General features: G+C 42.2%; 1 protein-coding gene across 2 annotated transcripts in view; it reads left to right on the plus strand.

Moving 5' to 3' along the window:
* AGMO (alkylglycerol monooxygenase) overlaps positions 1-26,840 on the plus strand; it is a 260,877-nt gene that overhangs the window by 93,448 nt on the left and 140,589 nt on the right. For both annotated transcript variants that reach the window (XM_061587149.1, XM_061587148.1), the window contains exon 4: positions 20,805-20,908. In XM_061587149.1, the coding sequence (XP_061443133.1) occupies positions 20,805-20,908 (104 nt within the window). The remainder of the gene's footprint in view (positions 1-20,804; positions 20,909-26,840) is intronic.

A 26,840-nucleotide genomic window follows, 5' to 3' on the forward strand; every position in this document is an offset into this window, starting at 1 on the left:
AAATTTTCAGTATACACTGACTTTAATGTTCCTTTAATGTATGCACATTCAGAATTTTGGACATTGTGGGAAAAGGTTTCACTGGCAACCATCCTTGCCATTAAAAGCATTTCCCATCTGAATATCAGCTGCCAAAGTATGTGGTATCCAGCAGAGCAGGAGGATGAGGACATAGTTTGCAATGAAGCTGAACAGTTTGCACTTCCTAGCAGTGACACCAAACATCAATCTTTATCGAGACAGCCCAGAACACAGGAAAATAACTCTAAAAAAAAAAAGAACAAAAGGAGAATTATCTTCTCTTTCATTCTCATTCCAGTGGTTTTCCCTTCAGAACCTTCCAGAACAAAATATATTCTCTCAGTGACATTTCAGAGTTTTATTAATGCAACTTGAGTTATAAATGTATGCACAATATTAAAAAATGCTTTGGTTTCTCTAAATGTCGGCCCTGCTGTTGATATAAGTCTATGGCAATACATTCTTGGACGAGTGGAAGTGCAGCAGCACAGCTGCAGAAGTGGCATCAGAGTGCTATTGCGTCTATGGGCTTCTGATTTCACAGCATTAGAGGCTGTTACTTTAAACTTTTAGTCAGTGTTTGAAGTATTTCAGGGAAGCTAGTCTCCTGTTTGTTTAGATTGGTTTCTTTCCGTTTTGCCCAGCAAAGGAAAGAGTATTCTCCACAGCATGTGGGTAACGCATTTTGAAGTGGACCCAGAAGGGAGAACCTATATGCTTTGACTACAGTTGTTCATCCATCCACAGGAAATTAAAACAAATTCCTTCATCGGTTATTGTCTGGTTGAGTGGTTTTGAGGGTACCAAATTTTAGCTAATATTTTAAAATGCCTATGATACTTTTTAAATACATGTTCAGGGTAGGGACTTTAGGGGGAAGGGGCCCTGTTACCTTCTATCTTGTTTCTGTTCTCCATTTTAACTTAGGAATATAGGAAGCAGCCTTATACTGAGTCAGATCATTGGTCCATCTAGCTCTGGCAGGGACTTTGGAGTCTCTTTGTCCATACTGCGACTCCTTTTCCTCCAAGCTTGTGTTCCATTCTTTTCCTGTTAGCCTCAAACTAAGGCTAACCTGTTGAGCCTGGGTCTGGAACAGAGAGGTGTTGTCAGGGGCGTAGACTTTCCAATTTCCAAAGGGCGGGGTGGGGAAGCCAAACACAGGAAAAGGTTGGTGCGGGCCAGTGGTGATAGTGGCATCTCTGTGGTCTCCTGCTGTTTCCTGTCTTTGAAATTCACTTTTAGGATGTTCACTTTAAGATCTGCAAATGTACATGCATGTACATAGGACAAAGTGGACAGTCTCTATGCAAGAGACTTAAATGGACACAAATTTGACATTAAGAAAGGTAACACAGAAAAGACTGCAGGGAAACATTTTAATTTTCCTGGCCATTCAGTTGTAAGAGTCTTTGTTTCTTCTTCATTCACAAGGGTGACTTAACAATATAAAATTGACTAAATTACAGCATCATGGATGCCTTTATTTGGTAAGGGCATGGTTGTAGTCTCTGAGCCATTGCAGCATGTAAAACAGTTGCTGTGTACTAACTCCATTTCCGAGCAATGTACAGAGTTCAAAATAATGGCAATTTTCACTTCAGACTCTTAACCAAATATCTTATGAGTGCAAGCACATTTTGGGCAATTCTTAATAATTATGAAGTGCATCATGAACATCCCCATAGCCATGCCCCCAAAGAAATTCCAGAGTCATGCCACTGGGATTTTATATATCTTGCTTTTCTAACACACTACTTAAAAGTTTCATCTTAAAAATACAGACATTCAAAACTACTAATAAAATCTCATAAATATGGGGCATGACTGCAATCCTGTGCATAGTTACCTGGGAGTAAGCACCAAACTCAGTGTAGGTTCAGCTTGTAAAACACATTTGGCTTTAACATATCATTTGCTGCTGAGCAACAGATGTCACAATACGCTTTGTCTGTTACCAAATCATAAGAGAGACACTCATAGGTTCTTTTCCAAATCTTCACATTAGGAGCTCTAATATTTGAAGACTCTCCCTCTCTCTTAGCTAAGTTTACTGCCAAGGAAGAAGTGGAGATTCCTCCTGGTCCTGCATTCAGGTTTCCACTGCAGGATGTTGTGGATGTACTTTCACCAGTGGAATCTTCAACCTCAGTATGGACTTCCTGTTTTCTAATAACAAATCTATCTATGGGGAATTAGTGAGAATTGTGGACTGAACACAATTCAAAGGAAAACATCAGGATTCTGCAGGATTCTGCACTGTTGCAGCCACTCTAGACCCCAGTATATTCACTGATCAAAAAAACCTGCCAGTAAGACCAGGGTTAAGGCTATCTCATATTGGCTGAAATTGGCCAGCTGAATAAGCTCACGTGAGCTGACAAAACCCTCTCTCATACCCACTCTTTTAAGCAGTTTGACATTGTTTCTTTTTGTCTAAATTGCATATAAAAATAGGAGAGGGGTAGCCATGTTAGTCCATAGTATCAGGAAAAACAAAAGCAAACAATCTGTGGCACTTTAAAGACCAACTGTATTTTTTAAAAAGGCATAAGCTTTCTTAGGCCAGTGCCTACTTCATGAGTGAAGAATTAGGCAGGGTGGATATATATATTGTTGCGTACACCCCAATCTCTGAATGGTGCAAGACTTCCAGGAGTTCCTACACTTACCCAGGATTTGGTTTCCTTGAAATGAAGATCATCAAGGTATCTTTACGGTTTATTTACACATATATACAATCTGAGCATAAGATGGAGGGGCTCACAGCATTAACTTTCTAACAGATCTTGCTTCCCTATTAGGTTTCTAGGTTGGGACTCAGCACAGAGAGCAAGCCTCTTTCTGTCTTTGCAACTTTTAGCTCCAAATCAGACTAATACTAACACAGAGAGACCACTTCCTGCCCCAGCCAGGTGAGGAGGGGAGGCTACCCTCATTCTTATGGCAACACATATTTTCTTGGCCAAATCCTTACACGTGTTAATGGAGCACTGGAGAGACCTAGCTGGACCCATTAGGAACAGGTTTCTCTGCTAACTCCATCTATACAGATTCAAAATGAGGCTGGATGGGGACCCAACGACATCATCCAGACAAACCCTGCAGTCCTATAATTATACAGCCACGAGAGTGGCTGTATACTATAGCCAGCGGGGATTTTTCACATTCCGCAATGTTAAATTGAAAATACCCCCATGCCATTCTGATGCTTCCCATAAGCTCATTTCAAAACAAAACCTTACATAACTTATAGTCCTGAACTCAGAAACGCTTGCTTAACAACCCTGTCAATTTTCATGGCGATACACAAAACAGTCAGAGAGAATAGACAGTTTAAAGTGTAAGAAGAGAGAGAAAAACCTCAGAGCCCTTTTGGACTTTTTTCTCTGTTCTCATAATCTGTTGAAATTCATTAAAAATCAGCCATATTCACAGAGTGCCTGTAATCCTAATACTGACGTTGCCCCATACTCTGACCTTCATCTGCTGCAGTTTAAAGGTTTAAAAAATGCCTGGCTGATTTTTAATTAATTTAATGAATTTTGGCTGGGACCCAATGATAGAGCGTAGCATGCTCAGTAAGAACCAACTGTCAGAGTTCTAAAAGCCTCACAGCTGCTGGGCTTGCCTAATAAGAGGGCCACACCCACACCAGACTTTGATTTCATGTGAGACAGTCATGGCTTCACTCAAAGAATCCTGGGAAGTGTAGTTTGTGAAGGGTGCTAAGAGACTCCTATTCCCGAGAGAATGGTTTAACAGTCAGCCACTCTGACTGAAGGTCTGTGAGGGGAACAGGGCGTCTCCTAGCAACTCACAGCACCCTACACTAACTACACTTCCCAGGATTCTTTGAGAGAAGTCATGACTGTCCAAAGTGAAATAAAGGCCTGGTGTGGATGTGGCCAGGAAAAGCTTTGGTTTAAATTTGGGTGGGAGGCTACATGTGTCTGCTGTAGAATAAAAAGGTGGGGGAAAGCCTGAAAAAGAATGATTCTGTTTACATTGTTTTCCTTTTGGAAAGGAAAGGGGCTTCCCTTCTGCCCAGTGCCCACCCACCCAATCTCCTCTCCTCCCACTCCCTGCCCCTTCCCTGGGTCAGTGTTGGACTACGACCTGGGAGACCAGGGTTCGAATCCCCACACAGCCATGAAGCTGACTGGGTGACCTTGGGCCAGTCACTGCCTCTTAGCCTCCGAGGAGGACAATGATGAAATCACCTCTGAATACTGTTTACCATGAAAACCCTATTCATAGGATCGCAATAGGTGGGGATTGACTTGAAGGCAGTCAATTTTCATTTTCTAACATGATTGCATAGAAATAAATCCCACTGAACTAAAAAAATATGCAAATGATCAAACCCACCCTCCCTTCTCTTTCCTCCTATCCCCTCCTCCTGCCACTCCCCTCGCCCTTCCTTTGCCCCTCACTCCTCATCCCCTTCCAATCCCCTCTTTCCCCTTCCCCCTCCTCCCCTTCCTCCTCCCCATAGTCAGTTTTACCTATTTTAAACATGATTGCACGGAAGTAAATACCGTTGAACTCTATAAGCATGCAAATGATCAAACCTGCCCTCCCGTCCACCTTTCTTTGCCCCCCTCCAATACACTCCTTTCCACTCCTCCTCCCCCATGGTCAGTGTTTCCTATCCTAACCAAGATTGCATAGGAGTAAATCCCATTGAAAATAAGCATGCAAATGATCAGACCTGCTTTCTCCCTCTCCTCTCCCTTCCTCCTCCCCTGCCCACTCCAGCCCTCCCTCCCTCCCTCCCCCGGTCAGTTTTACCTATCCTAAGCATGATTGCATGGGAGTAAATCGCACTGAATTTAATAAACATGCAAATGATCAAACCTGTCCTTCTCCTCCCCTCCCCATCCTGCCTCCTCCCCTCCCAGTCCTTCCCTCTGCATTTCCTCCCCTCCCTCCTCCTCCTCCCCCCCTCCCCACCCTCTGTGGTCAGTTTCACCTATCCTAAGCATGATTGCAGGGGAGTAAATCCCATTGAACTCAATAAGCATGCAAATGATCCATCCATTCTCAGCAAACTTGGACAGGATCCCATTTCTTACCTCCCGGTCAAAATGCAAACACCATTTGGGTTGGTCTTTCACAGTCCAATCCACTTGCTGTGTAGCTTGGAAGAATTTGGTAACATGTGCCTCTGAGCATATGGTGAGTGGTGGCAACACCTGCAATCAGCCCAAATAATAGAAAGAAGACATGTGCTGTGCTGATCTTTTAGCAGGGAGGAAGCAACATTATTAAGACAGTTGATATAATTCAGATGGTCACTTTGAATATGTCTGATTTCCTTTGCAATTTTAGTGACGTTTCCTATAAGAAATCATTTTCTTTTGTTTCTATTTCTGTGAATATGTGAAGTACAGCAACTCTTTGCAAAATTTATACTAAAAAAACTCCAAACATAATTGTGAAATAATGGCACTGACTTCTGCAGAATAGTCTCCAGTGGACCTCAGGAGTGTCACAGTTTGCGCAAGATAAAACAGTGGAAGGTGAAATATATTCTAGCAAAATGCTAGGTGTGCTCTATGTTTTTAATTGACTGTGCCCACCTTGCCTTAAATGAAGTGGTTTAAACATAACAGGCTGAAAATATGCATCCTCTATTTTCCAACAGCTAGAGTCATTGCTGAAGTAGCAACATATTGGAATCAGTCTGATTTTTCATCAAACTGCAGGTCCAAATTCCACTGTTAATCCACCCAAAATAGAAATAGGGTATAACCTCCAATTTGAAACACAAAAGGCTGTCTTCACCATCATATGACATTGACCAATAAAAAGGCTTTGAAATTAATAAAAATAAATTTGACACAGATTTCTGGGATGAATAATGAGGGAAATAAAATTTTCTAGTGTAGATTCTCTGTAGAAACATTAATAACACAGGAAAGAAGCAAAGTAAGAAGAACACCAGCAAACATACAAAAATATAATTCTCCATCTTTGGAGATGCCAAGTGTTGCCACCACTCACCATATGCTCAGAGGCACATGTTACCAAATTCTTCCAAGCTACACAGCAAGTGGATTGGACTGTGAAAGACCAACCCAAATGGTGTTTGCATTTTGACCAATTTGTAGGGCAGTACAATATCTCAGAGAGGAGTTCAGGTCTCCTGCTCCCCTGGTGCATTTACTATAGCTGCCCAATTTCCCTGCTTTTTAAAGTTTGATAGAATAGCTGTGGGCTATAGGTATGTTCTTAAACCACAAGGTTTTTTGCCTATTAGTGAATAATAATCAACTTCCTGGCCATTCAGGTTCAGATCTTAAAACCATTAAGCCTAGGAACACAAGAGCTTAACTTCAAAAAAATCTTACAATGGCGCAAGACTCCACTTAGACTAAAATGATGCGGTCATGTGTCCTCTCGACCTTTGCCCTTCTTGGCTTATTAAAGCTTGCCAAGGGGGTTTGACCGAGTGGATTCAGGGTGTGATCAATGTGTCATTGCAGGGGGGAGTGGTTCCAACTGCTCCTGAAAAAGCCCATGATTTGAGTGATTGAGAGGGTTGTGGTGCAGCAATCACAAATACTCTTGGAAGAAACAGATTGTCTTGACCCATTTCAGTCTGGGTTCAGGCCTGGTTATGGGACTGAATCAGCCTTGGTTGCCCTGATTGATGGCCTTTATCGGGAGAAGGACAGGGGGAGTGAGACCCTGTTACTCTTACTTGGTCTCTCAGCAGCTTTTGATACATTTGACTTCAAAAGAGGAAACTTCACAAAAATGAGGGGATTGGTAAAAAGAAAGCTGAAAAACAAAGTCCAGAGGGTCACATCACTCGAAAATGCTTGGAAGTTGTTTAAAAACACTATATTAGAAGCTCAACTGGAGTGCATACCGCAGATCAGAAAAGGTACCGCCAGGGCCAAGAAGATGCCAGCATGGTTAACGAGCAAAGTCAAGGAAGCTCTTAGAGGCAAAAAGTCTTCCTTCAAAAAATGGAAGTCTTGTCCAAATGAAGAAAATAAAAAAGAACACAAACTCTGGCAAAAGAAATGCAAGAAGACAATAAGGGATGCTAAAAAGAATTTGAGGAGCACATTGCTAAGAACATAAAAACCAACAACAAAAAATTCTATAAATACATTCAAAGCAGGAGACCATCTAGGGAGACAATTGGACCCTTGGATGATAAGGGAGTCAAAGGTGTACTAAAGAACGATAAGGAGATTGCAGAGAAGCTAAATGAATTCTTTGCATCTGTCTTCACAGTGGAAGATATAGGGCAGATCCCTGAACCTGAACTAACATTTGCAGGAAGGGATTCTGAGGAACTGAGACAAATAGTGGTAACGAGAGAGGAAGTTCTAAGCTTAATGGACAATATAAAAACTGACAAATCACCGGGCCCGGATGGCATCCACCCGAGAGTTCTCAAAGAACTCAAATGTGAAATTGCTGATCTGCTAACTAAAATATGTAACTTGTCCCTTGGGTCCTCCTCTGTGCCTGAGGACTGGAAAGTGGCAAATGTAACGCCAATCTTCAAAAAGGGATCCAGAGGGGATCCCGGAAATTACAGGCCAGTTAGCTTAACTTCTGTCCCTGGAAAACTGGTAGAAAGTATTATTAAAGCTAGATTAACTAAGCACATAGAAGAACAAGCCTTGCTGAAGCAGAGCCAGCATGGCTTCTGCAAGGGAAAGTCCTGTCTCAGTAACCTATTAGAATTCTTTGAGAGTGTCAACAAGCATATAGATAGAGGTGATCCAGTGGACATAGTGTACTTAGACTTTCAAAAAGCGTTTGACAAGGTACCTCACCAAAGGCTTCTGAGGAAGCTTAGCAGTCATGGAATAAGAGGAGAGGTCCTCTTGTGGATAAGAAATTGGTTAAGAAGCAGAAAGCAGAGAGTAGGAATAAATGGACAGTTCTCCCAATGGAGGGCTGTAGAAAGTGGAGTCCCTCAAGGATCGGTATTGGGACCTGTACTTTTCAACTTGTTCATTAATGACCTAGAATTAGGAGTGAGCAGTGAAGTGGCCAAGTTTGCTGATGACACTAAATTGTTCAGGGTTGTTAAAACAAAAAGGGATTGCGAAGAGCTCCAAAAAGACCTCTCCAAGCTGAGTGAATGGGCAGAAAAATGGCAAATGCAATTCAATATAAACAAGTGTAAAATTATGCATATTGGAGCAAAAAATCTTAATTTCACATATACGCTCATAGGGTCTGAACTGGCGGTGACCGACCAGGAGAGAGACCTCGGGGTTGTAGTGGACAGCACGATGAAAATGTCGACCCAGTGTGCGGCAGCTGTGAAAAAGGCAAATTCCATGCTAGCGATAATTAGGAAAGGTATTGAAAATAAAACAGCCGATATCATAATGCCGTTGTATAAATCTATGGTGCGGCCGCATTTGGAATACTGTGTACAGTTCTGGTCGCCTCATCTGAAAAAGGATATTATAGAGTTGGAAAAGGTTCAGAAGAGGGCAACCAGAATGATCAAGGGGATGGAGCGACTCCCTTACGAGGAAAGGTTGCAGCATTTGGGGCTTTTTAGTTTAGAGAAAAGGCGGGTCAGAGGAGACATGATAGAAGTGTATAAAATTATGCATGGCATTGAGAAAGTGGATTGAGAAAAGTTCTTCTCCCTCTCTCATAATACTAGAACTCGTGGACATTCAAAGAAGCTGAATGTTGGAAGATTCAGGACAGACAAAAGGAAGTACTTCTTTACTCAGCACATAGTTAAACTATGGAATTTGCTCCCACAAGATGCAGTAATGGCCACCAGCTTGGACAGCTTTAAAAGAAGATTAGACAAATTCATGGAGGACAGGGCTATCAATGGCTACTAGCCATGATGGCTGTGCTCTGCCACCCTAGTCAGAGGTAGCATGCTTCTGAAAACCAGTTGCCGGAAGCCTCAGGAGGGGAGAGTGTTCTTGCACTCGGGTCCTGCTTGCGGGCTTCCTCCAGGCACCTGGTTGGCCACTGTGAGAACAGGATGCTGGACTAGATGGGCCACTGGCCTGATCCAGCAGGCTCTTCTTATGTTCTTATGTTCTTATGATACCATTGACCATGGTATCCTTCTGGAGCAACTTGGTGAGATGGGTATTGGAGGCACTGTTTTACAGTGGTTCTAATCCTATCTCCAAGGTCATTTTCAGAGAATAGCATTTGTTGATTGCCTTTCAGCCCCCTGGCAGTTGCGCTGTGGGGTGCCGCAGGGTACCATCTTGTCCTCCATGCTGTTTAACATCATATGAAGCCCTTGGGAGCAGTCATCAGGAGATTTGGGGTGAGATGTCAGCAGTACACTGATAATACCCAGCTCTATTTCTCTTTTAACATCTGAATTGGGAGAGGCCGCTGGATGAGGGCCAATAAACTGAGTCTGAATCTTAGCAAGAAGGAGACACTGTAGATTGATGGTTTCTAAGTTGAGATAATTGGCCAGTTGCCTGCTTTGGATGGGGTTGTACTCCTTCTGAAAGAGCAGGTACTAGTCTGGGGATTCTCCTGGATCCATCTTTGTCACTAGAGGCCCAGGTGTCCACAGTAGTTAGGAGTGCCTTTTACCAGCTTCAGCTGGTGAGGGTCTCCTGCAGATACCCTGTTATCAGGAGGTCTGTTTCCCTCAACATAGGAAGCGGACCTTCAGTGTAGTGGCATCTGCCCTTTGGAATTCTCTCCCCTTAAATATTAGACAGATGCCATTTCTGTTATCTTTTTGTTGCCTATTGAAGACCTTCCTGTTTCAACAAGGCTTTTAAGTAGAGACCTTATCCCAGCCCGCGTTTGTGTTGGAATTGTGTTTTAATGCATTTTCAAGCTTTTTTTTTTTTTTAAAAAAAGATCTGTTTAAAGATGTTCTGTTTTATGATGTTTTGTTTTAATATAATTTAAATATATTTTGCAAAAGCAAAGGAGATAGAAACAAGGTCAGAACCCTAAATGCAATAATACAGTGACTAGTACGTAGAGACAAAGAGAACTATTTCAATAGTTATTGCGCAAGGAGGCGGGAAATAAACAAGCCAGACACATGTATGGGGTAAACTAGGGCCACTTTATTAACTACTACTTAAGAACTTAAGAAAGTATGGACTCAAGAACTTATAAACCTCTAACTTCTAAACTGCATAGGGAATTGAAACGTGTGCAGGAAATCCATTAATCCTTGTCAGGCTCCTAAGCCTGTTGTGCCTGGGCGAGCCTATCCTCTAACCTGGGATAGTTCTTTAACAATCTGTTCAAAATTAATAACTTAATAGGACTAGGGCCCCTTGCTTTGAGCAGGGCCAACTGCACCTGGTTTCCTCCCTTGGGTATCCCTGTGGGCCTGAAATTCCTGCCCCTGGGGGACTGGTGAATGGGTGAGCCCCCCCACAAATGGAGCATTCATGCCTGAAGTGACATGGATTCCTGGCACAATGTCCATGGGAGCTGTACTCCCAACAGAGTAAGTGGGGTTGAACCACCTGCCCTGTGCTCCCACAGGCTGTGCTGGTAGCTTGTGACTGAGATATCAGATGACCACTATCTGACCTATCCCCAGATACTGCCTTTGCTTTCGACATGAATTGTAGCCACAATTCTGGCTCCTGCCTGTCCCATCTCAAACTTGAGTCAAAAGCTACCTGCATCCTAAAAGCCTCGTCATAAGCCAACCAGGCTCCACCCATGAATTCCTTATATGCTCTAAATACAATATCAATGTATTTCATGAGCACAGCACCTTTACTGTGCCGTTTTTCCAATACAACCCCTGCATAAGTCAGGAAGCCTGCCAACCAATTAGACCAATTCCTATCAACTTTCTTCCTTTTATACCTTTCTTTGTCCCTCTCTTCCCCTTTGTTTTTATCCACTTGCTCAAGTTCTCTAAAAAGGAGCGAGAAAACATCCACAAACTCTCCCCTCCATATCTTCTCCTTTGTTACCAGGAGAAGATGTTACCCTAGCCAACTAGAGGCCCTGCTGTATGGGATGTCTGTATCTCTCACCTCTGCATAAACATCCTTAACTTCTGCCTTTTCCACACGTTCCTCCGACCCCTTCCTCCCATCCACAGCCTCCTCTCCTCCTGTCTGTGTAGCTGCACTAACTATTCTAGGTGTAATAAGCTGCTATTCTGCCATTGTCTGTCCCCCTGAAGGCCTCTGTCCTTCCTCTGACACATCTCCCACAGCTGCACATGAGGATGGCCCTGTTTGTATAGCCCCCAATAAGGCCAACCCCATGGGGGAGGCTGGCCCAGAGCTGGCCATCCCCACAGTTTTGTAGGTGTATTGGCCTCACCTGCAGGGTTTTTTCCTGGTGGCTGTGGCTCCTGAGGTCTCCTCTCCATTTGGTGTTGCTCTTCCTCAGCAGGCCTTTCTGCTGGAGGGTAGTTTTGCTTGTTGAAGCTTCTAGCACATCCATGCATGCTGCGACATCCAACAACATTTGTTTAACAGAGGTCTTCACCTTTGCAGGCTTCTTGCCCATTGCCCTTTCCACAGCTTCCAACTTTGCCAAAATACTTCTAATATTAGGGCCATCATGAAGCAGAATCTTCTGACACCCTCTGCCTATCGGGCACCTTAGCAGGCTGCTTTGGGGCTTTACTTTTACATTTTTTACCCCCTAGATCCTTTTTTGGTGCCATGTTAACTGCTCCCAAATCAACTCTGTCACCCAAAATAATCCTAACCCCCTTACCTGGGTGACCACCTTCCTATGTGAAAGCCAACCCTTCTATGCCAAGCCACAACACCTGGCACTACTAGGCCTCACCCAGGCCTTGTATCCTCTAACTGGGTACTACTGCTACCCAGGCCTTGTATCCTCTAACTGGGTACTACTGCTGTCCCCCACAGCCCCACTGTCTGAGACCTCCCTCCTCCCCCCAGGCTCCAAACCACTCAGGGGCTAGGCCCATCTGCTGCTCTTAGTTGTTGCCACCATCGCGCTTGCCATTCTCTCTGCTGCACTTGCTGAGGCCGCCATCACCACCAGCCACGCTTACACGGGCCACTGTAGCCTCTGTGCCCAAGGTTGCCACCACCACCACCTGTGCTTGTTAGGTCGCCGCCAGCCGTGCTTGCCTAGGCTGCTGCCAGCCATGCCTGCCTAGGCCGCCGTCACCACCAGCTGCCGCACTCCCAGGACCGATGTCACGATCCCTAGGCCACCGCTGTTGCCTGCTGCACTCATGGGACTGATGTCGCAGTCCCTGGAGAAAAGAGGGAGAGGTCAGCAGGGGTTTGGCCTTAAATAGCCTCCCCTGCTCCTCCCCTGTACTGGCACTTTTGGTGCCAAAGAAGCCGGAAGTGGCTTCCTGCCCTTCTTCCTGCCCCTTGTGCAAAAGCGTTCCTGCCCGGACCCCTTTTGGTGCCAGATAGAGAGGAACAGAATTATATAGAAATAGAAGAGGACAACAAAAAAAGTAGAACAAGAGCCCTATTCCAAATGATTAGAGAAATTAAAGGGAAATTTAAACCAAGTGTAGGGATGTTGAATAATCAATAGGGGAACGTGCTGACTGACCGAGATGAAATAAAAGGAAGATGGAAGCAATACACTGGAGAACTCTATAAAAGAGATGCAAGAATGACAGATTCATTCACGGAGGAACTGTATGATGAAGAACCAGAAATTTTAGAATGTGAGGTGAAAGCTGCTCTTAAAAAAGAAGCAGATCACCAGGAACAGATGGCATACCAATAGAGTTGCTACAAGTTACTGCAACTGAATCTGTCCAAATTTTGACAAAAAATTGTCAACAAATATGGAAAACTAAATAATGGCCTACAGACTGGAAGCGGTCAATATATATCCCAATTCCAAAGAAAGGGGATCCTGGGGAAGGAAGTAATTATCAAACTATTGCCTTAATGTCCCATGCAAGTAAAGTAATGCTCAGGATTCTACAACAAAGGCTCTTACCATATATGGAGCGAGAAATGCCAGATGTCCAAGCTGGATTTAGAAAAGGAAGAGGCACCAGACATCATATTGCAAACATATATTGGATAATGGAATGGACCAAGGAATTTCAGAAGGAAATCACCCTGTGCTTTATAGATTACAGCAAAACCTTTAATTGTGTAGATCATGAAAAGCTATGGAATGCTTTAAAAGAAGTGGGGGTGCCACATCATCTGATTGTCCTGATGCACAACCTATACTCTGGACAAGAGGCTACTGTAAGGACACAATATGGAGAAACTGATTGGTTCCCAATCAGAAAGGGTGTGAGACACGGGTGCATTTTATCACCCTATTTATTTAGTCTATACGCAGAACGTAACATATGGAGAGTGGGATTGGACCAAGTTGAAGGAGGTGTGAAAATTGGAGGGAGAAATATCAATAATTTAAGACATGTAGATGATACCATAATACTAGCAGAAACAAATGCTGTTGAAAGTTAAAGAGGAAAGCACAAAAGCAGGACTACAGCTGAACGTCAAGAAGACTAAAGTAATGACAACAGAAAATTTATGTAACTTTAAAGTTGACAACGAGGACACTGAACTTGTCAAGGATTATCAATACCTCGGCACAGTCATTAACCAAAATGGAGACAATAGTCAAGAAATCAGAAGAAGGCTAGGACTGGGGAGGGCAGCTCTGAGAGAACTAGAAAAGGTCCTCATATGCAAAGATGTATCACTGAACACTACAGTCAGGATCATTCAGACCATGGTATTCCCAACCTCTATGTATGGATGTGAAAATTGGACAGTGAAAAAAGTGGAGAAGAGAAAACAACTCATTTGAAATATGGTGTTGGAGGAGAGCTTTGCGGATACCATGGACTGCGAAAAAGACAAATAATTGGGTGTTAGAACAAATTAAACCACAACTGTCACTAGAAGCTAAAATGATGAATCTGAGGTTATCATACTTTGGACACATAATGAGAAGACCTGATTCACTAGAAAAGACAGTAATGCTTGGAAAAACAGAAGGGAGTAGAAAAAGAGGAAGGCCAAACAAGAGATGGATTGATTCTGTAAAGGAAGCCACAGACCTGAACTTACAAGATCTGAACAGGATGGCTTACAACAGATGTTATTGGATGTTGCTGATTCGTAGGGTCACCATAAGTCATAATTCACTTGAAGGCACACAACAATAATAAAGTCTGGTTTTATTATGTTTTAGAGTGTTTTTAGTGCTTTTGTTTGCCACCCTGGGCTACTACTAGGGGGAAGGACAGGATGTATATCTGATAAACAAACAAACTGGTGGATAGCTAGTGGATAGCTCAATGAAGATGTAGACCCAGTGTTCAGCAGCTGTGAAAAAGGCAAATTCCATGCTAGGGATCATTAGCAAAGGAATTGAAATTAAAACTGCCAATATCATAATGCCACTATACAAATCTTTAATGTAACTGCATTTGGAATACTGTGTACAGTTCTGGTCACCTCATCTCAAATAAGATATCTTAGAGTTGGAAAAGGTTCAGAAAATGGCAACCAAAATGATTTAGGGGATGGAGTGACTCCCTTATGAGGAAAGGCTGCAGCATTTGAGCTTTTGCCGACTATACAACATTTTTGAAAGGCATCACACTGTAGTCATGTGGCAGCTTCTTTTAACTGAGGGGATATGGCTATTACGGGAGTGGTGGCTGAGGCTAGCCGCTGAGCAAATTGGGCAGATGGGCAGGGAGGCAAAATCAAGTGAAGACTGGGAAGGCAAGTGGGCAGCAGGTGGTGGTGAGGGAGGGAGAAGCGTGGGCGGGGGTGGTAAGACTGAGCAGAGAGTGAGCATTGCGCTGCTGCTGCTGCTAAGGTCAGCAACTAATCAGGGAGGGAGGAGGGGTGGGCAGGGAGGTGAAACCAGGCGGAGAGTGGTAGAATGAGTAGTGAGTGGTGGGTGAATGCCTGGGTGAGCTGTGGAGCAACAGGCTGGGTAGCCTTCCTGTGTGCCTCACCTGGGGTGAAGGGACGTGCCTTGGTCTGGGTGGGTGTCTTGGCAAACTGGGTGAAGGGGGTTGGTGTAAAGTGCACAGGGGCAAAGTCTCTAATAGTTTAGAGAAAAGGTGAGTAAGAAGTGATGTGATAGAAGTATACAATTATGTGGGTAGAGAAAACAAATTCTCCCTTTCTCATAACACTTGAACTCATGAACATCTAATGAAATTGAATGTTGGAAGATTCAGGACAGATAAAAGAAAGTACTTCTTCACCCACCATATAGTTAAACTATGGAATTTGCTTTCACAGGAGGCAGTGATGACCACCAACTTGGATGGATTTAAAAGAGGATTAGAGGAAAAAGTTATCAATGGCCACTAGTTATGATGGCTATGCTATGCCTCCACAGTCAGAGGCAGTATGCTTCCAAATACCAGTTGCTAGAAACCACAGGATGGGAGAGTGCTATTGCACTCAGGTCCTGCGTGGGGGCTTCACACAGGTTTCTGGATGGTCACTGTGTGAACAGGATGGTGGACTAGATGGGCCACTGGCCTTATCCAGGAGGCTCTTCTTATTTTTTTTGTGCTTTACATGCCCAGTCCAGTCCCCAGCGTCTCCAGGAACGGTTAAGAAAGATCTGCATCTGAAATCCAGAAAGTCTCTGCTAGTTGGCATAAATACTGGGGTAAGAGTAACCAGTTGTCTGTCTTGGTATAAGGCAGCTTCCTATTGTCCAGATATCTGAAGTGAGTTATTTTGAGTTTTGCAAAAAATAATTTGCTTCATTTCAAAATTTATTGAAGGTGATAGCTGGCAAAGCTCACCAGTCAAATCAAATCAAATAATCTTTATTGCATAGTCCACAGACCTCAGCAAAGCTCACCAGTCTCTAATACCCGCCCCACCCGCCCTTCTCCCTGAGCCTCAAGTTAATGTGTATTAACTAATACAAATAAAAATCACATGCAAATAATGTGGCTTTTGGACATGTTTGCCCTTAGAAAGTGCTGAACATGTATCACTTTAAAAATAAAGCTGTTGGGGCTTTAAATATAAGGACTAGAGGGGCTAAATCAATATGGGTTACACCCTTTTAACACAGGCTGTGTACAAGCTACCTTGGGATTTTACTGCAGGAGGGCTTGGGTGTCTCTTATTTTTTCTGGACAGGATCTGTATTACTTCTTGCTTTTGAGATTTCTTCCCACATTGCTTAAGATCAATAGTTTTGTTTTGAATTTCTAGAACTCTTGTGGATCTTCTCTGTGGGAGTGATTGCTTTACTTTTCAGATGGTATGGCAGAGGATCAGGCAGGGGTTTCTGGCACATGCACATAACTTTGAGGCAGGTTTTGCACTGACTTGCTATAGTTCTTGGCATGTATATCCTGGGAACATATTCCCCAATTTTTCTATTTGATCCTAGGTTAGCCCACTCACTGAATAATTTACAGACCACACAAGGTTTTTAATTTTTTAGTGATGGGAATGAGAATGAATGGAAAACTAAAAAATTAGATTGAGAAAGAAAATCAGAAAAATACAATTTTCCCTAAAATGGTTCATATATTGATACATTTTTACTTTAACATTATACAGATGTGTTAAAACTGTTTAAGGGCAAGCCATGTCAATGTGAGATATTTATGTACAGCTCCAGCCCTTAAAATTAGGATACGGGGAAAAGCCAGCAATTGATTTTGGATCACTATGGATGCTACTCCTTCTCTACTGCGCAGCCAGCCTCCTACCTGAACTTGCCAGCCACCTTATCTCTAGCCCTTCCTAAAATAGCAGTTGGCTGTCTATTTAGGCAAGCTCTGCAAAAACATTTTTGTTTGTTCTAACAAAATGGGAGGTGTGGCTTTGGTGGGGTCTGGTTCTAGTTACCCTTCGGGGTGGACTTCTGACTATTTGGTCCAGATGATTTTTGAGGATGATGTACTTTACTGTCTGTGCTGCATATTGAAAAGTAGAGATGAAAATTAAGAAATTTATTAAAGTTACTGGTTCCTTTTTATTTAAGAATGTGCCAGTTGCTTTTTGATATTATATCTCCAAACTGATGTAATTAATACTATTGAAAAACCAGCAGTAGGAAGGGACCCATTAGGGCAATTTGCTAAGGGCCCCTCAAACTCTAATCTCTGAAGGTGAGGACACCCAGAGAAGGAGATCAGTAGCAGACCTTGGAGTTTGGCAGGTTTCTGTGAGAGAAGGTAGTTCATTAAATACCCTGGTCACATGTTGTTACGGCTCTGATGTATGCTAGTAATTTAATTTGTAATTACTGACTGACCATTACTAAAGGGAAAAAAATATTTGGAGAAGAGATTTATGTATTTAAGTATGTGACTTTTAATTCATTTGTTAGAGGTAAAATCTATTTTGGGGAAAAACGGTATTTTAAATGGAGTCTTTAACCAGATGTAACATTTGTAATTGTGGACATTTTTGGCTGAAAATAGGATGATGGAAATGTTCATGAAAATATGTTGCAGTTGGCAATGGTGTGAATATTTCTTTTGTGTTGCTGAAAAAACTTGTGTTTTAGTTTGCTTAAATTCCCCTTCGCTAGATTCAGCACTTTAGTATTTTGCTCTTATCCTGGAAAGAATAAGATATTTGCTGATCAACATTGGTGTGCTTTCCATCCTTGTAAAGAGACCTTTTGTATTTTACAATGTGTTGGCTACAGCTGTATATTGTGTAGTAATAGATAAAATAGGCTGCCACCTGTATTAATTTTTTTTTAAATTGTGTTTTTAATTTTTATGTGTGTTTTAAAATTTGTATATTTGTTTTTAATGCTTTTAATTGCTGTAAACCACCCAGACAGCTTCAGCTATGGGGTGGTATATAAATGTAATAAATAAATAAACAAATAAAATTAGGGCTGTCCAGCAGTGAGTGTGACTGTTCCTGTTGTTCTAGGCATGGTCATTGCTCTTAATTTGTTTCTTAATCTTAACTTTCTTTTTAGAAAGGAATTCCACATTGCAAATCCAGAGCAAAGTGAAACTTCAATTTAGCACACACCGACAACATATTGGATTAACATCAGTATTTCTTCTGCCAGTAGAGCGTAATGAATTTTGTTTCATTTTTCAAGTATGACACAATTTATAGTCCTTAAGCTAACCATTAGTGCTTCTGCCTATATATACAATTAGACACATTTAGCATATTTTTCAAAATGAAAATTGATCCCAAAGCAATTATATATATATATAAATATACAATGCTTGTATTTTTCATTAAACCACATATTCTCCCAAACTAATTAAAATGTTTGACATTTTCAAATAAAAGTTAACGTTCAAAATTGAAGAAAATTATGCTGGTTTTTATTCGGCTCTTTTGTAAAAGATTCTTTCAAAAATGTGTCCTTAAGATTAGTTTTATAAAGACAAGCACATCACTGTATGTATTTTAATCAAGGAACCAACCAATAACATCTGCTTTTGAAGTGGAAATTTTATTTAAAATGTAATGATAATATTTTACTATGGATATCTACCTATTTTCATTTTCCCAAAGATACCGAAGTGTATTTTGAGTATAGTAGGATCAGGATTAAAAGTTGAATAAGGATTAGAAAATATTAGATGCTGAACTAAGCTTAATATATTTTTGCTTCAAGAGCACTGCACTATGTGGCTGGATTCTAAAGAAGGTGCAGCAGTGGAAGTTTTGATAGCTATTGCATGTCCTTTTAATCAGTAGGAACTGTTGCAGTAAAAATAGTAATCAGAGGCTCAGTATGCACATAATTCTCTCCCACGTGTGCAAAAATCCTATGTTTTTAAAACGCACTAATTTTCCCAGCTGACTGTTAGATGTATTTAAGACTAATAACATAATTTGTCATTGTTCTCACTGGTTTAGGAAGCTCTTTAATTGAATATTGGCTAGTAATAAAATGGACTTCTAGTAATGCTTTTTGAATACCATTTGACCTTAACTTGGAAGAGTGTAGAATGTAAAAATCATCATGGATTCTCTTTCTTGAACTTTTCATAATGATTGAGGGAAAGAAGCAAGATCCAGTTACTGTACTTGTTTGTACAGCTGTATCTCATTGAGTCGAGGTTTGTGTTACACACAGTTTGTGATAGGAAGTATATGCTTTTAAAACAACTAAGGAGACTGATCTTTAACCTCCACCCTTTTTAGATTTTTTTTTTTGTTCACTCATTTAGCTTCTGTCATGGACCTAGGAAGTATGTCAAATACGAATTATTGCACAGTATTGTAGTTCACATGAATAACTCATCCTCTACTGCACTCATTAAGAAGGGTGGATTAAGATACTCATTTCCCTGAAGAACTGGTTTACGGAAGAAAACAAACTTTCAAAAAGGATTTCTCAGATTGTATGTTAGGGATTTTTTCCTGATGGGTCAGTTAAATTATAGTATAGGTGTGATAGGAAATTTGAGAGGCTCAGAATACAGTCGGATTATTTAAATTGCCTTCTGTATTATTAACAGGTTATAATTTGTTAGTTATATACTAATATCTAATTTACAAGTAGTTTGTAATTTCTGTGGTGTCTTGGAATGGATGACCTGAAAATTCATTAACGTATTTGTTTTGGCAGATTTGCTCTTATGTGTTAAATCATCAGTTCTAATATACTTTTGGCAGTAGATGATACCAAGGCATTAATTTTTACAATCATATACTTGTATAGTGCACAAGATTTCCTTTTTTGCCAAATGTTGCTTAATCATTTCAGCAAAGATTTGCCTTCCTATTGTTACTAACCAGAGTTCACCTAGCTGCCATCCAGTCAATTTTCACATTATTAGCACAGATTTTCCGTAAACCATTCTTTGAAACATCTAAAATTTGTTTACGTTTAACAAGACAACTTCTAGAATCCACCACCCACCTTCATGCTATGATGTGTTCAAGACACTCCAAAGAGCCTCAGACTACACACCTGATGGTCATGAAAGCTTTTGTCTTCTCAGTTTTTCTTGCCAAATTCCTACTCATAACTGTCCAAATAGACATAGATTTCCAAACTTCATAGCAACCAGGCCAGCCAGACTATTTTAAAAAGAACAATGTACTGATATATTGTGTGTGCATAAATATTTTCCATGATATGAAGATTCTAGCCGTTTTGATACACACCCTTGGGATTCTATACTGAGAGACATAGGAAGGAGCAAGAGATAATCAAATAATTGGCATGGCAATATTCCCTTAGACTGGGAGAAGGCCTGTCTTGCTTTTGGAATTTCCAATAGAAAGATACATAGAAAAGTAGTGTGATGGTAGTTAAATGGTTGTTAGCAGTGAGTGACAACTGAGGGAGGCAAAGCACAGTGAGGCCATCAGTATGCCTGTGCATGGCTTCTGACTGGCCTGTGCCTGTTTTCCTTTCTCCTGAGAAAAAATATAGGAATGGAAGCCTTGAGGAGCTAACCAGGTACTTCATCATCAGCTCTGGGCTTCTGACCTCATTCACCATCACCTCTCCTCCTGGGTCTGGGGAGATGTGGGGTTGCCTGAAATTGGAACAGGTGTTCAGATGGAGGGCTTGAGGCTGTCAGAGATCTCCTCAAGTCAAGGTCTGGCTGGACCTGACAATAAAGCATAAACATTCCTACTGTAAACAGTGGGATTAAGTATGCATAGGATTGCAACCTCAAACATCCTCCTAGCTGCACATCTCCTATGCACCTGAGAGAATGTATATAGTACACTAAAAGTGTTCTGGATTTCTGAGGTGTGCATCACATGCTAATCTTCATTAATTGCCATAGTGACCTTCATTAATTGCCATAGTAACTTGATTATGGGGACAAAAATGCTTTATTGTCATTTTCATTCTTCACTGAATTATTTGTCTTGCAGAGATTAATTTATTGTGGGTAGGACACCAAGTTCATCATAGTTCTGAGGATTATAACTTATTCACAGCATTAAGGCAATCTGTCTTGCAGAAGTACACGTCTTGGGTAAGTCGCACAAAATTTATACTGTTGTGCAGTAAAATAATAATTTGTTAAACAAGTGTATCAGTCATCAGCTTTTTACCCTATGGTTTAAGCTTTTTTCAAAAAAAAATTTGGTAAAATATTTTATTTACTTATGGTGCCTTGTAAAGGTAATCAGACCCCTGATCAATGCTCTCGTGTTACTGAATTATAAATGGTACATTGTAATTTTGTTCTATATGATATTTTATTTTGAAGCACTGAAACTCAAAATCAATTATTGTAAGATGACATTGGTTTTATGTTGGGAAATGTTTGTAAGAAACATAAAAACTGAAACATGTTGCTTGCATAAGTATTCAACCCCCACACATTAATATTTGGTAGAGCCAACTATCGCTGCAATAAGTTTTAAGTCTTTTGGGGTAGGTATGTACCAGCTTTGTACACAGTGTCGGAGGGATTTTGGCCCATTCTTCTTGGCAGATTCGCTCTAGGTCGTTCAAGTTGGTTGGATGTCACTTGTGGACTGCAGTTTTCCAAGAGCGCGACAGATTCTCCATGGGAATGAGATCAGGACTTTGACTGGGCCACTGTAGGACATACACCTTTTTATTCTTGAGCCACTCTAGTGTTGCTTTGGCCTTGTGCTTGGGATCATTGTCCTGCTGAAAAGTGAATTTCCTCCCAAGCTTCAGTTTTTGAGTGGACCGAAGCAGATTCTCTTGCAGTATTTCCCAGTATTTCGCTCTATCCATTCTTCCTTCAGTTTTAACAAGATGCCCAGTCCCTGCTGATGAAAAGCATCCCCACAGCATGATACTGCCATCACCATACTTCATTGTAGGGATGGTGTGTCTTGAGGCATGGGCAGTGCTAGGTTTGCACTCTACTCAGCGCTTTGAGTTTTGGCCAAAAAGCTCTATCTTGGTCTCATCTGACCACAAAACCTTTTCCCACATCACAGCTGGGGCAATCTCATGCTTTCTGGCAAACTCCAGACATGCTTTCAGATGGTACTTTTTGAGTAATGGCTTCTAATTTGCCACCCTCCCATACAGGCCAGTGTTATGCAGAGCTCTTGCTATGGTTGACTGGTGCACCATTACTCCACTCCTAGCCACTGAACTCTGTAGCTCCTTCCAAATGATTATTGGCCTCTCTGTGGCTTCTCTCACAAGTCTCCTTCTTGTTCGAGCACTGAGTTTTGAGGGATGGCCTTTTCTTGGCAGTTCTGGGGTGGTGTGATGTAGCTTCCCCTTCCTGATTATTGATCCAACTATGCTCACTGGGATAGCCAAACACTTGGATATGATTTTGTACCCTTTTCCTAATCAGTGTGTTTGTATTACATTATCTCTCACTTCTGTAGAATGCTCTTTGGTCTTCATTTTCCTTCAGATCTACAGCCTGACCAATGATCCTCCAACAGTGGGTTTTTATCCTGACAACATGACAGCAACTTTAATGGTTCACAGGTGGAAGCCAATGGTAAGGTAATTGTATCCTCGACAGGACAATTTCTTTCATCTGTGTAAACTAGGAGCTTCCACAGTACAGGGGTTGAATACTTATGCAAGCAACATGTTTCAATTTCAAACATTTCCCAATATAAAACCAATGTCACCTTACAACAATTGATTTTTGTTTCATTGAAAATATTGGAGTTCTCCAGTGACAGGTAGCCTGCCATTTTCAGAATGGAGCCAGTCAAGAAACAATAGTAGTTCTTACAACATCACTTGTTTCCGGTAAATTTTGCCGTGCCAAAATAGAAACTAATTAGAATTTCCAGAGCCTCTCCAATGCTTTCAGAAAAAGCAATACACTGTGAATTCATCATTTTCTATTTCCCCATAATGCACTTGTATTGAAAGTGCAGGGAAATAAGACTTGGTTGGATAAAAACCCAACTGCTGACTTTTATGTCATTTGAGTTTTCTAATACTTACCTGATGACATTGAGTGGAACCACATGAATAGTTGGGAAAGTATTATGGACATTTCCAGCCCACTAGGAATTCATCCTTGGCATTTTGGCTGGTTAGCAGTTCCATGGCAGAAGTGCAGTGAGGGGAACAATTGAGTTAAGCAATTTTAAATAATGAAACATGGCAACCATTTTAGTTATAGCACATCTTTATCCACACTAAGCTTCAAGGAAGAATATTTCATAATATGATGGTATGCATCTAATGACCAGAATAGCAACGAAGGGATTTGGAGTGAGTACAAGTTATCTTTGCTGTCTTCTTCTATTCTTGTTGTCTCAGACATGTCATGAATATATAGCTTCTTGGAGTTTTCCATAATTCCTTTATTGAATGAATAAAATTCTGTTTCCTTCACAGAAGAGCTGCAGAGTTTAATATCTGAATTCCTCAATTGGCTATTCTTTTCTATGTATTATACAGCCACGACAGGCTGTATACAGCCATCTGTCAGGAATGCTTTGATTTGGATTCCTGCATTGAGCAGGGGGTTGGACTTGATGGCCTTATAGGCCCCTTCCAACTCTACTATTCTATGATTCTATGATAGACAGCATGGATTTTTCACATTCCACCATGTTAAATTGAAATACCACCCATGCCATTCCGCTGCTTCCCTAAACTCATTTCAAAACAAAATCTTATAAAACTTACAGTCCTGAACTCAGAAACACTTGCTTTACAACCCTCTAAGTCTTCATGGCAATATACCACATACTCAGAAAGAATCCAGTTTTCCCCAGGTAGCATGCCATCAGGTGAGTATCAGCGCCACCTGGAGTCCAAAGGCAGGAATGCACAGGAGTCAAGACTTCAACTGCTCCTTCTGGTCTTCACACTAGTCCTTTCCTGACTTTGTCGTAGGTTGGATCCTTCTGCTTTAGCTCTCAGATCTCTTTGAGAGTCAGTTCTTGTATCTTGTGAGTTTGTTCCTTTCCTCATTCCTTTGTTCTTGTTAATTCCTTGTTATATATTTTTTTTAAAAACCCTTTTTGTTTTCTCAGACCCTGGTGTCCTTTTGGCTCCGACTGGCCACCCTGTCCCATGGCCCGCCCTCCTACATTGCGGCTTCTGCAGCCTCCCTCTTCGCTGCTACCTCCTTCCCTCTCTTAGTCGTCTGGAGGCCATGACTTCCTCATGTCTGCTACCTGATCTCGGAGTCCATGGCAGCAGTCGTGGATTGCCTCTCCAGCCACCATGACGAGTGGCTGTAGATCGGCCCTCCAGTTGCTGCCTCCACTCTGCCTGCTTCGGAGCTTGTAGCTGCAGTTCTAGACACTTTCCTTGCTGTCTTTCTTCTTCACGCTATTCTGCCTATCCTCTGCCTTCTGCCATTGTCATCTGCCATTATGAGTCTTTCTTGCACTTTGCTGCTCTCTTTTGGATACAGGTTCCTTTCTTCTTTTTCCCCTTTGTCTTCTTCCAAACTTGTTGCTCATTCCTCTTGCCCTTGTTGCCTCTCGACCCTGTTTTTTTTTTTAAAATAATAATTGGCTGTCCTATACTTAGATTTCATCTTTTGTGTCTTCTTTCTTTCCGCCTTTCCTCTCCAGACAAGGCAGGAAAAAAAGGCAGTTTTTGTGCTTTTGGCTGCATTTAGATGTCAAACTGCTCCCCCCTACTTGTGTGGTTAATTTTGTTTTTGGCTGCATTTAGAGGTCAAACCACTCCTCTGTGTGCCATTAATTTTGGTCTCACTAATTCACCACACCCCTCTACCTGTCTGTGTGTTGATTAAACAGGAGTGTATCCAACTAATGCCTGGTACTGCTCCTCTCTATTGTGTGTGTGGTATTGTGGTATTGTGGCTGGGCTATCCTCTGCTGCTCTTATGGATGTCTCCACTGACTTACAGCACCTTAATATGCAGCAGCAGCCATCTCAGCAGCCTTCAACCTTACAGGCCTCAGCAGAATCCAAGTCTTGTAAGCAAAAAGCCTCTAAGCCTCTAAATGCACCAAGAAGTCACTTATCTTGGCCAAGCAGAAGGCTTCAAGGAGAGATCATTACGTCAGTGCCCTTATTTCCCAAGGAGACACATCAGAGATAGTGGTGGAAGAGCAGCCTCATAGGCAACACAGGCTGAAGGTACCCTTTCACTCACCATTTGACTCCTTTGATGAGGAATTTGATGGGTTTCCAGACCAGTCCTCTAGGAAGCCTCCTGCCCTACTTCCCTGCCAGTCTCCAAAGGTCAGCGTCTGGCTCACACTTCCACATAATCCTTTGAGCCAACTGTGTCTGCTCGGTCTGGGCTGTCTAGTGAATATCAGCTATCTTCTGATCCACCAGCATCCCTTGACCCAGAATCTCCTTATGCTCCCCAGCAAGGTCTTGAATCAGGCCTTCCTTTCTCAATTCAGAGATGCTCTGCTTGCATCTCTTGCAGGTGAACTCCAGAGGCCTTCTCCTGCTTCTGCGGTCCAAGCTCATCCTTTACCTCCCCCTGAGGAACAAAGGGCATCATCCCCTAATCCCTTTGATGTTCCTTGGGGAAGGGTCCAGCATACCGTAGATACTGAGGTTGTGTCACTGGATACCTTCATCACTTCTGCAGGTGAGGCCAAGTGGGGTGGGGAGTTGGATGAGGAAGAGGACCTCTCACATAGACTATTTCAGGCTTCAGACTACCATGCCCTATTCTGCAAGGCTCTAGCCACCCTGTAGCTGGAAAATTCTGAACCTGAGCACCGTCAAAGGTGCCAGGGTGTTAAAGGCTCCTAAATCTACAGTCTTTCCCTTTTTGGTTCCAGACCTCCTGGACATGTTGGCATGGGAGGAATGGAGCCATCTGCTCCAGACTCACCACATGACAGTTTGCCAACAAATTTTACTCATTAGCTCCAGACTATGGATTTCCTGAACCATTTCAAGTGGATGGGCCCATTTCGAGTCTTGTCTCCAAATCTCTTCTCCCTAAGGAAGGGGATTCTCAATTCAAGGATGCCTCCAAGCACAGACTACATTTTGCCCTCAGAAAGACTCATGATGCTTCTGCGTATGCAATCCAGGCCTCTTGTGCTGTGTCCTTGATTACTAAGACCTACGTGATATGGTTAAATGAACCGCTGGATGATCCTCAGCCTGATCTGGCTTGACTCTGTAAGACACTAGTCAAGCTACACAAGGGTACAGCATTTACGGCAAATGCAACATTTGCAGCTACACAGTTTGCTGCCAGAGCGATGGTTACACCATATGGGACGCCATAACTCCTTACTCTGGCTCCCTGCTTTTTGGGGGGTGAGGCCCTTAAGGCAGTGCTGGTTGATCCCAAGGATAAGAGTAAGCCTGTGCTGGCCACAACCAAGAGAGAGAACATTGTCGAGCTGACCACAGGTCTTCCTTGTACCCTTACCAGCAGTCCTTTTGGGCCCTGAAGCCCAGTGATAGGGGCCATGACTTTTGTCCATCAAGGGGCTATTGGAACTAGCAGCACTTTCCCAAGCCACCCATTCCTAGTAGGGGAGGTCATCAACAGCACCAGTACTGACACCATTCCAGTTGGTGGCAGGCTTCTCCCCTTTGCCAGCACATGGAGACACATGTCTCTATTGATCTAAAGGAGGTCTACCTTCATATCCCTATCCTCCCTGCCCATTGACAGTTCCTGTGGTTCACTTCCAGCCAGGACCATTTCAAGTACTGGGCCTTACCATTTGGTCTTTCTTCGGCTCAAAGGGTATTCACAAAGCTGATGCCCTAGTTGTGCATCTCCGGTTCTAGAGCATACACACCCATCCCTATCTGGATGAACTTCTGGTTACGGTGACTCCAGGGCACAGGCTCACATTCACATACACCTCATCCTAGCAGCTTTGAGGGACCATGGCTACCTTGTTAATATGGAAACGAGCCATCTGCATCCAACACAATGTCTACAGCACCTGGAGGCCATAATGGACACAGCTTCCATAATGGTTTTTCTCTCTCTGGAGAGAATAGCGACTGCCATACAGACA

The sequence above is a fragment of the Rhineura floridana genome, chromosome 10 (genome assembly GCF_030035675.1).
Source record: "Rhineura floridana isolate rRhiFlo1 chromosome 10, rRhiFlo1.hap2, whole genome shotgun sequence".
Classification (NCBI taxonomy): Eukaryota; Metazoa; Chordata; class Lepidosauria; order Squamata; family Rhineuridae; genus Rhineura; species Rhineura floridana.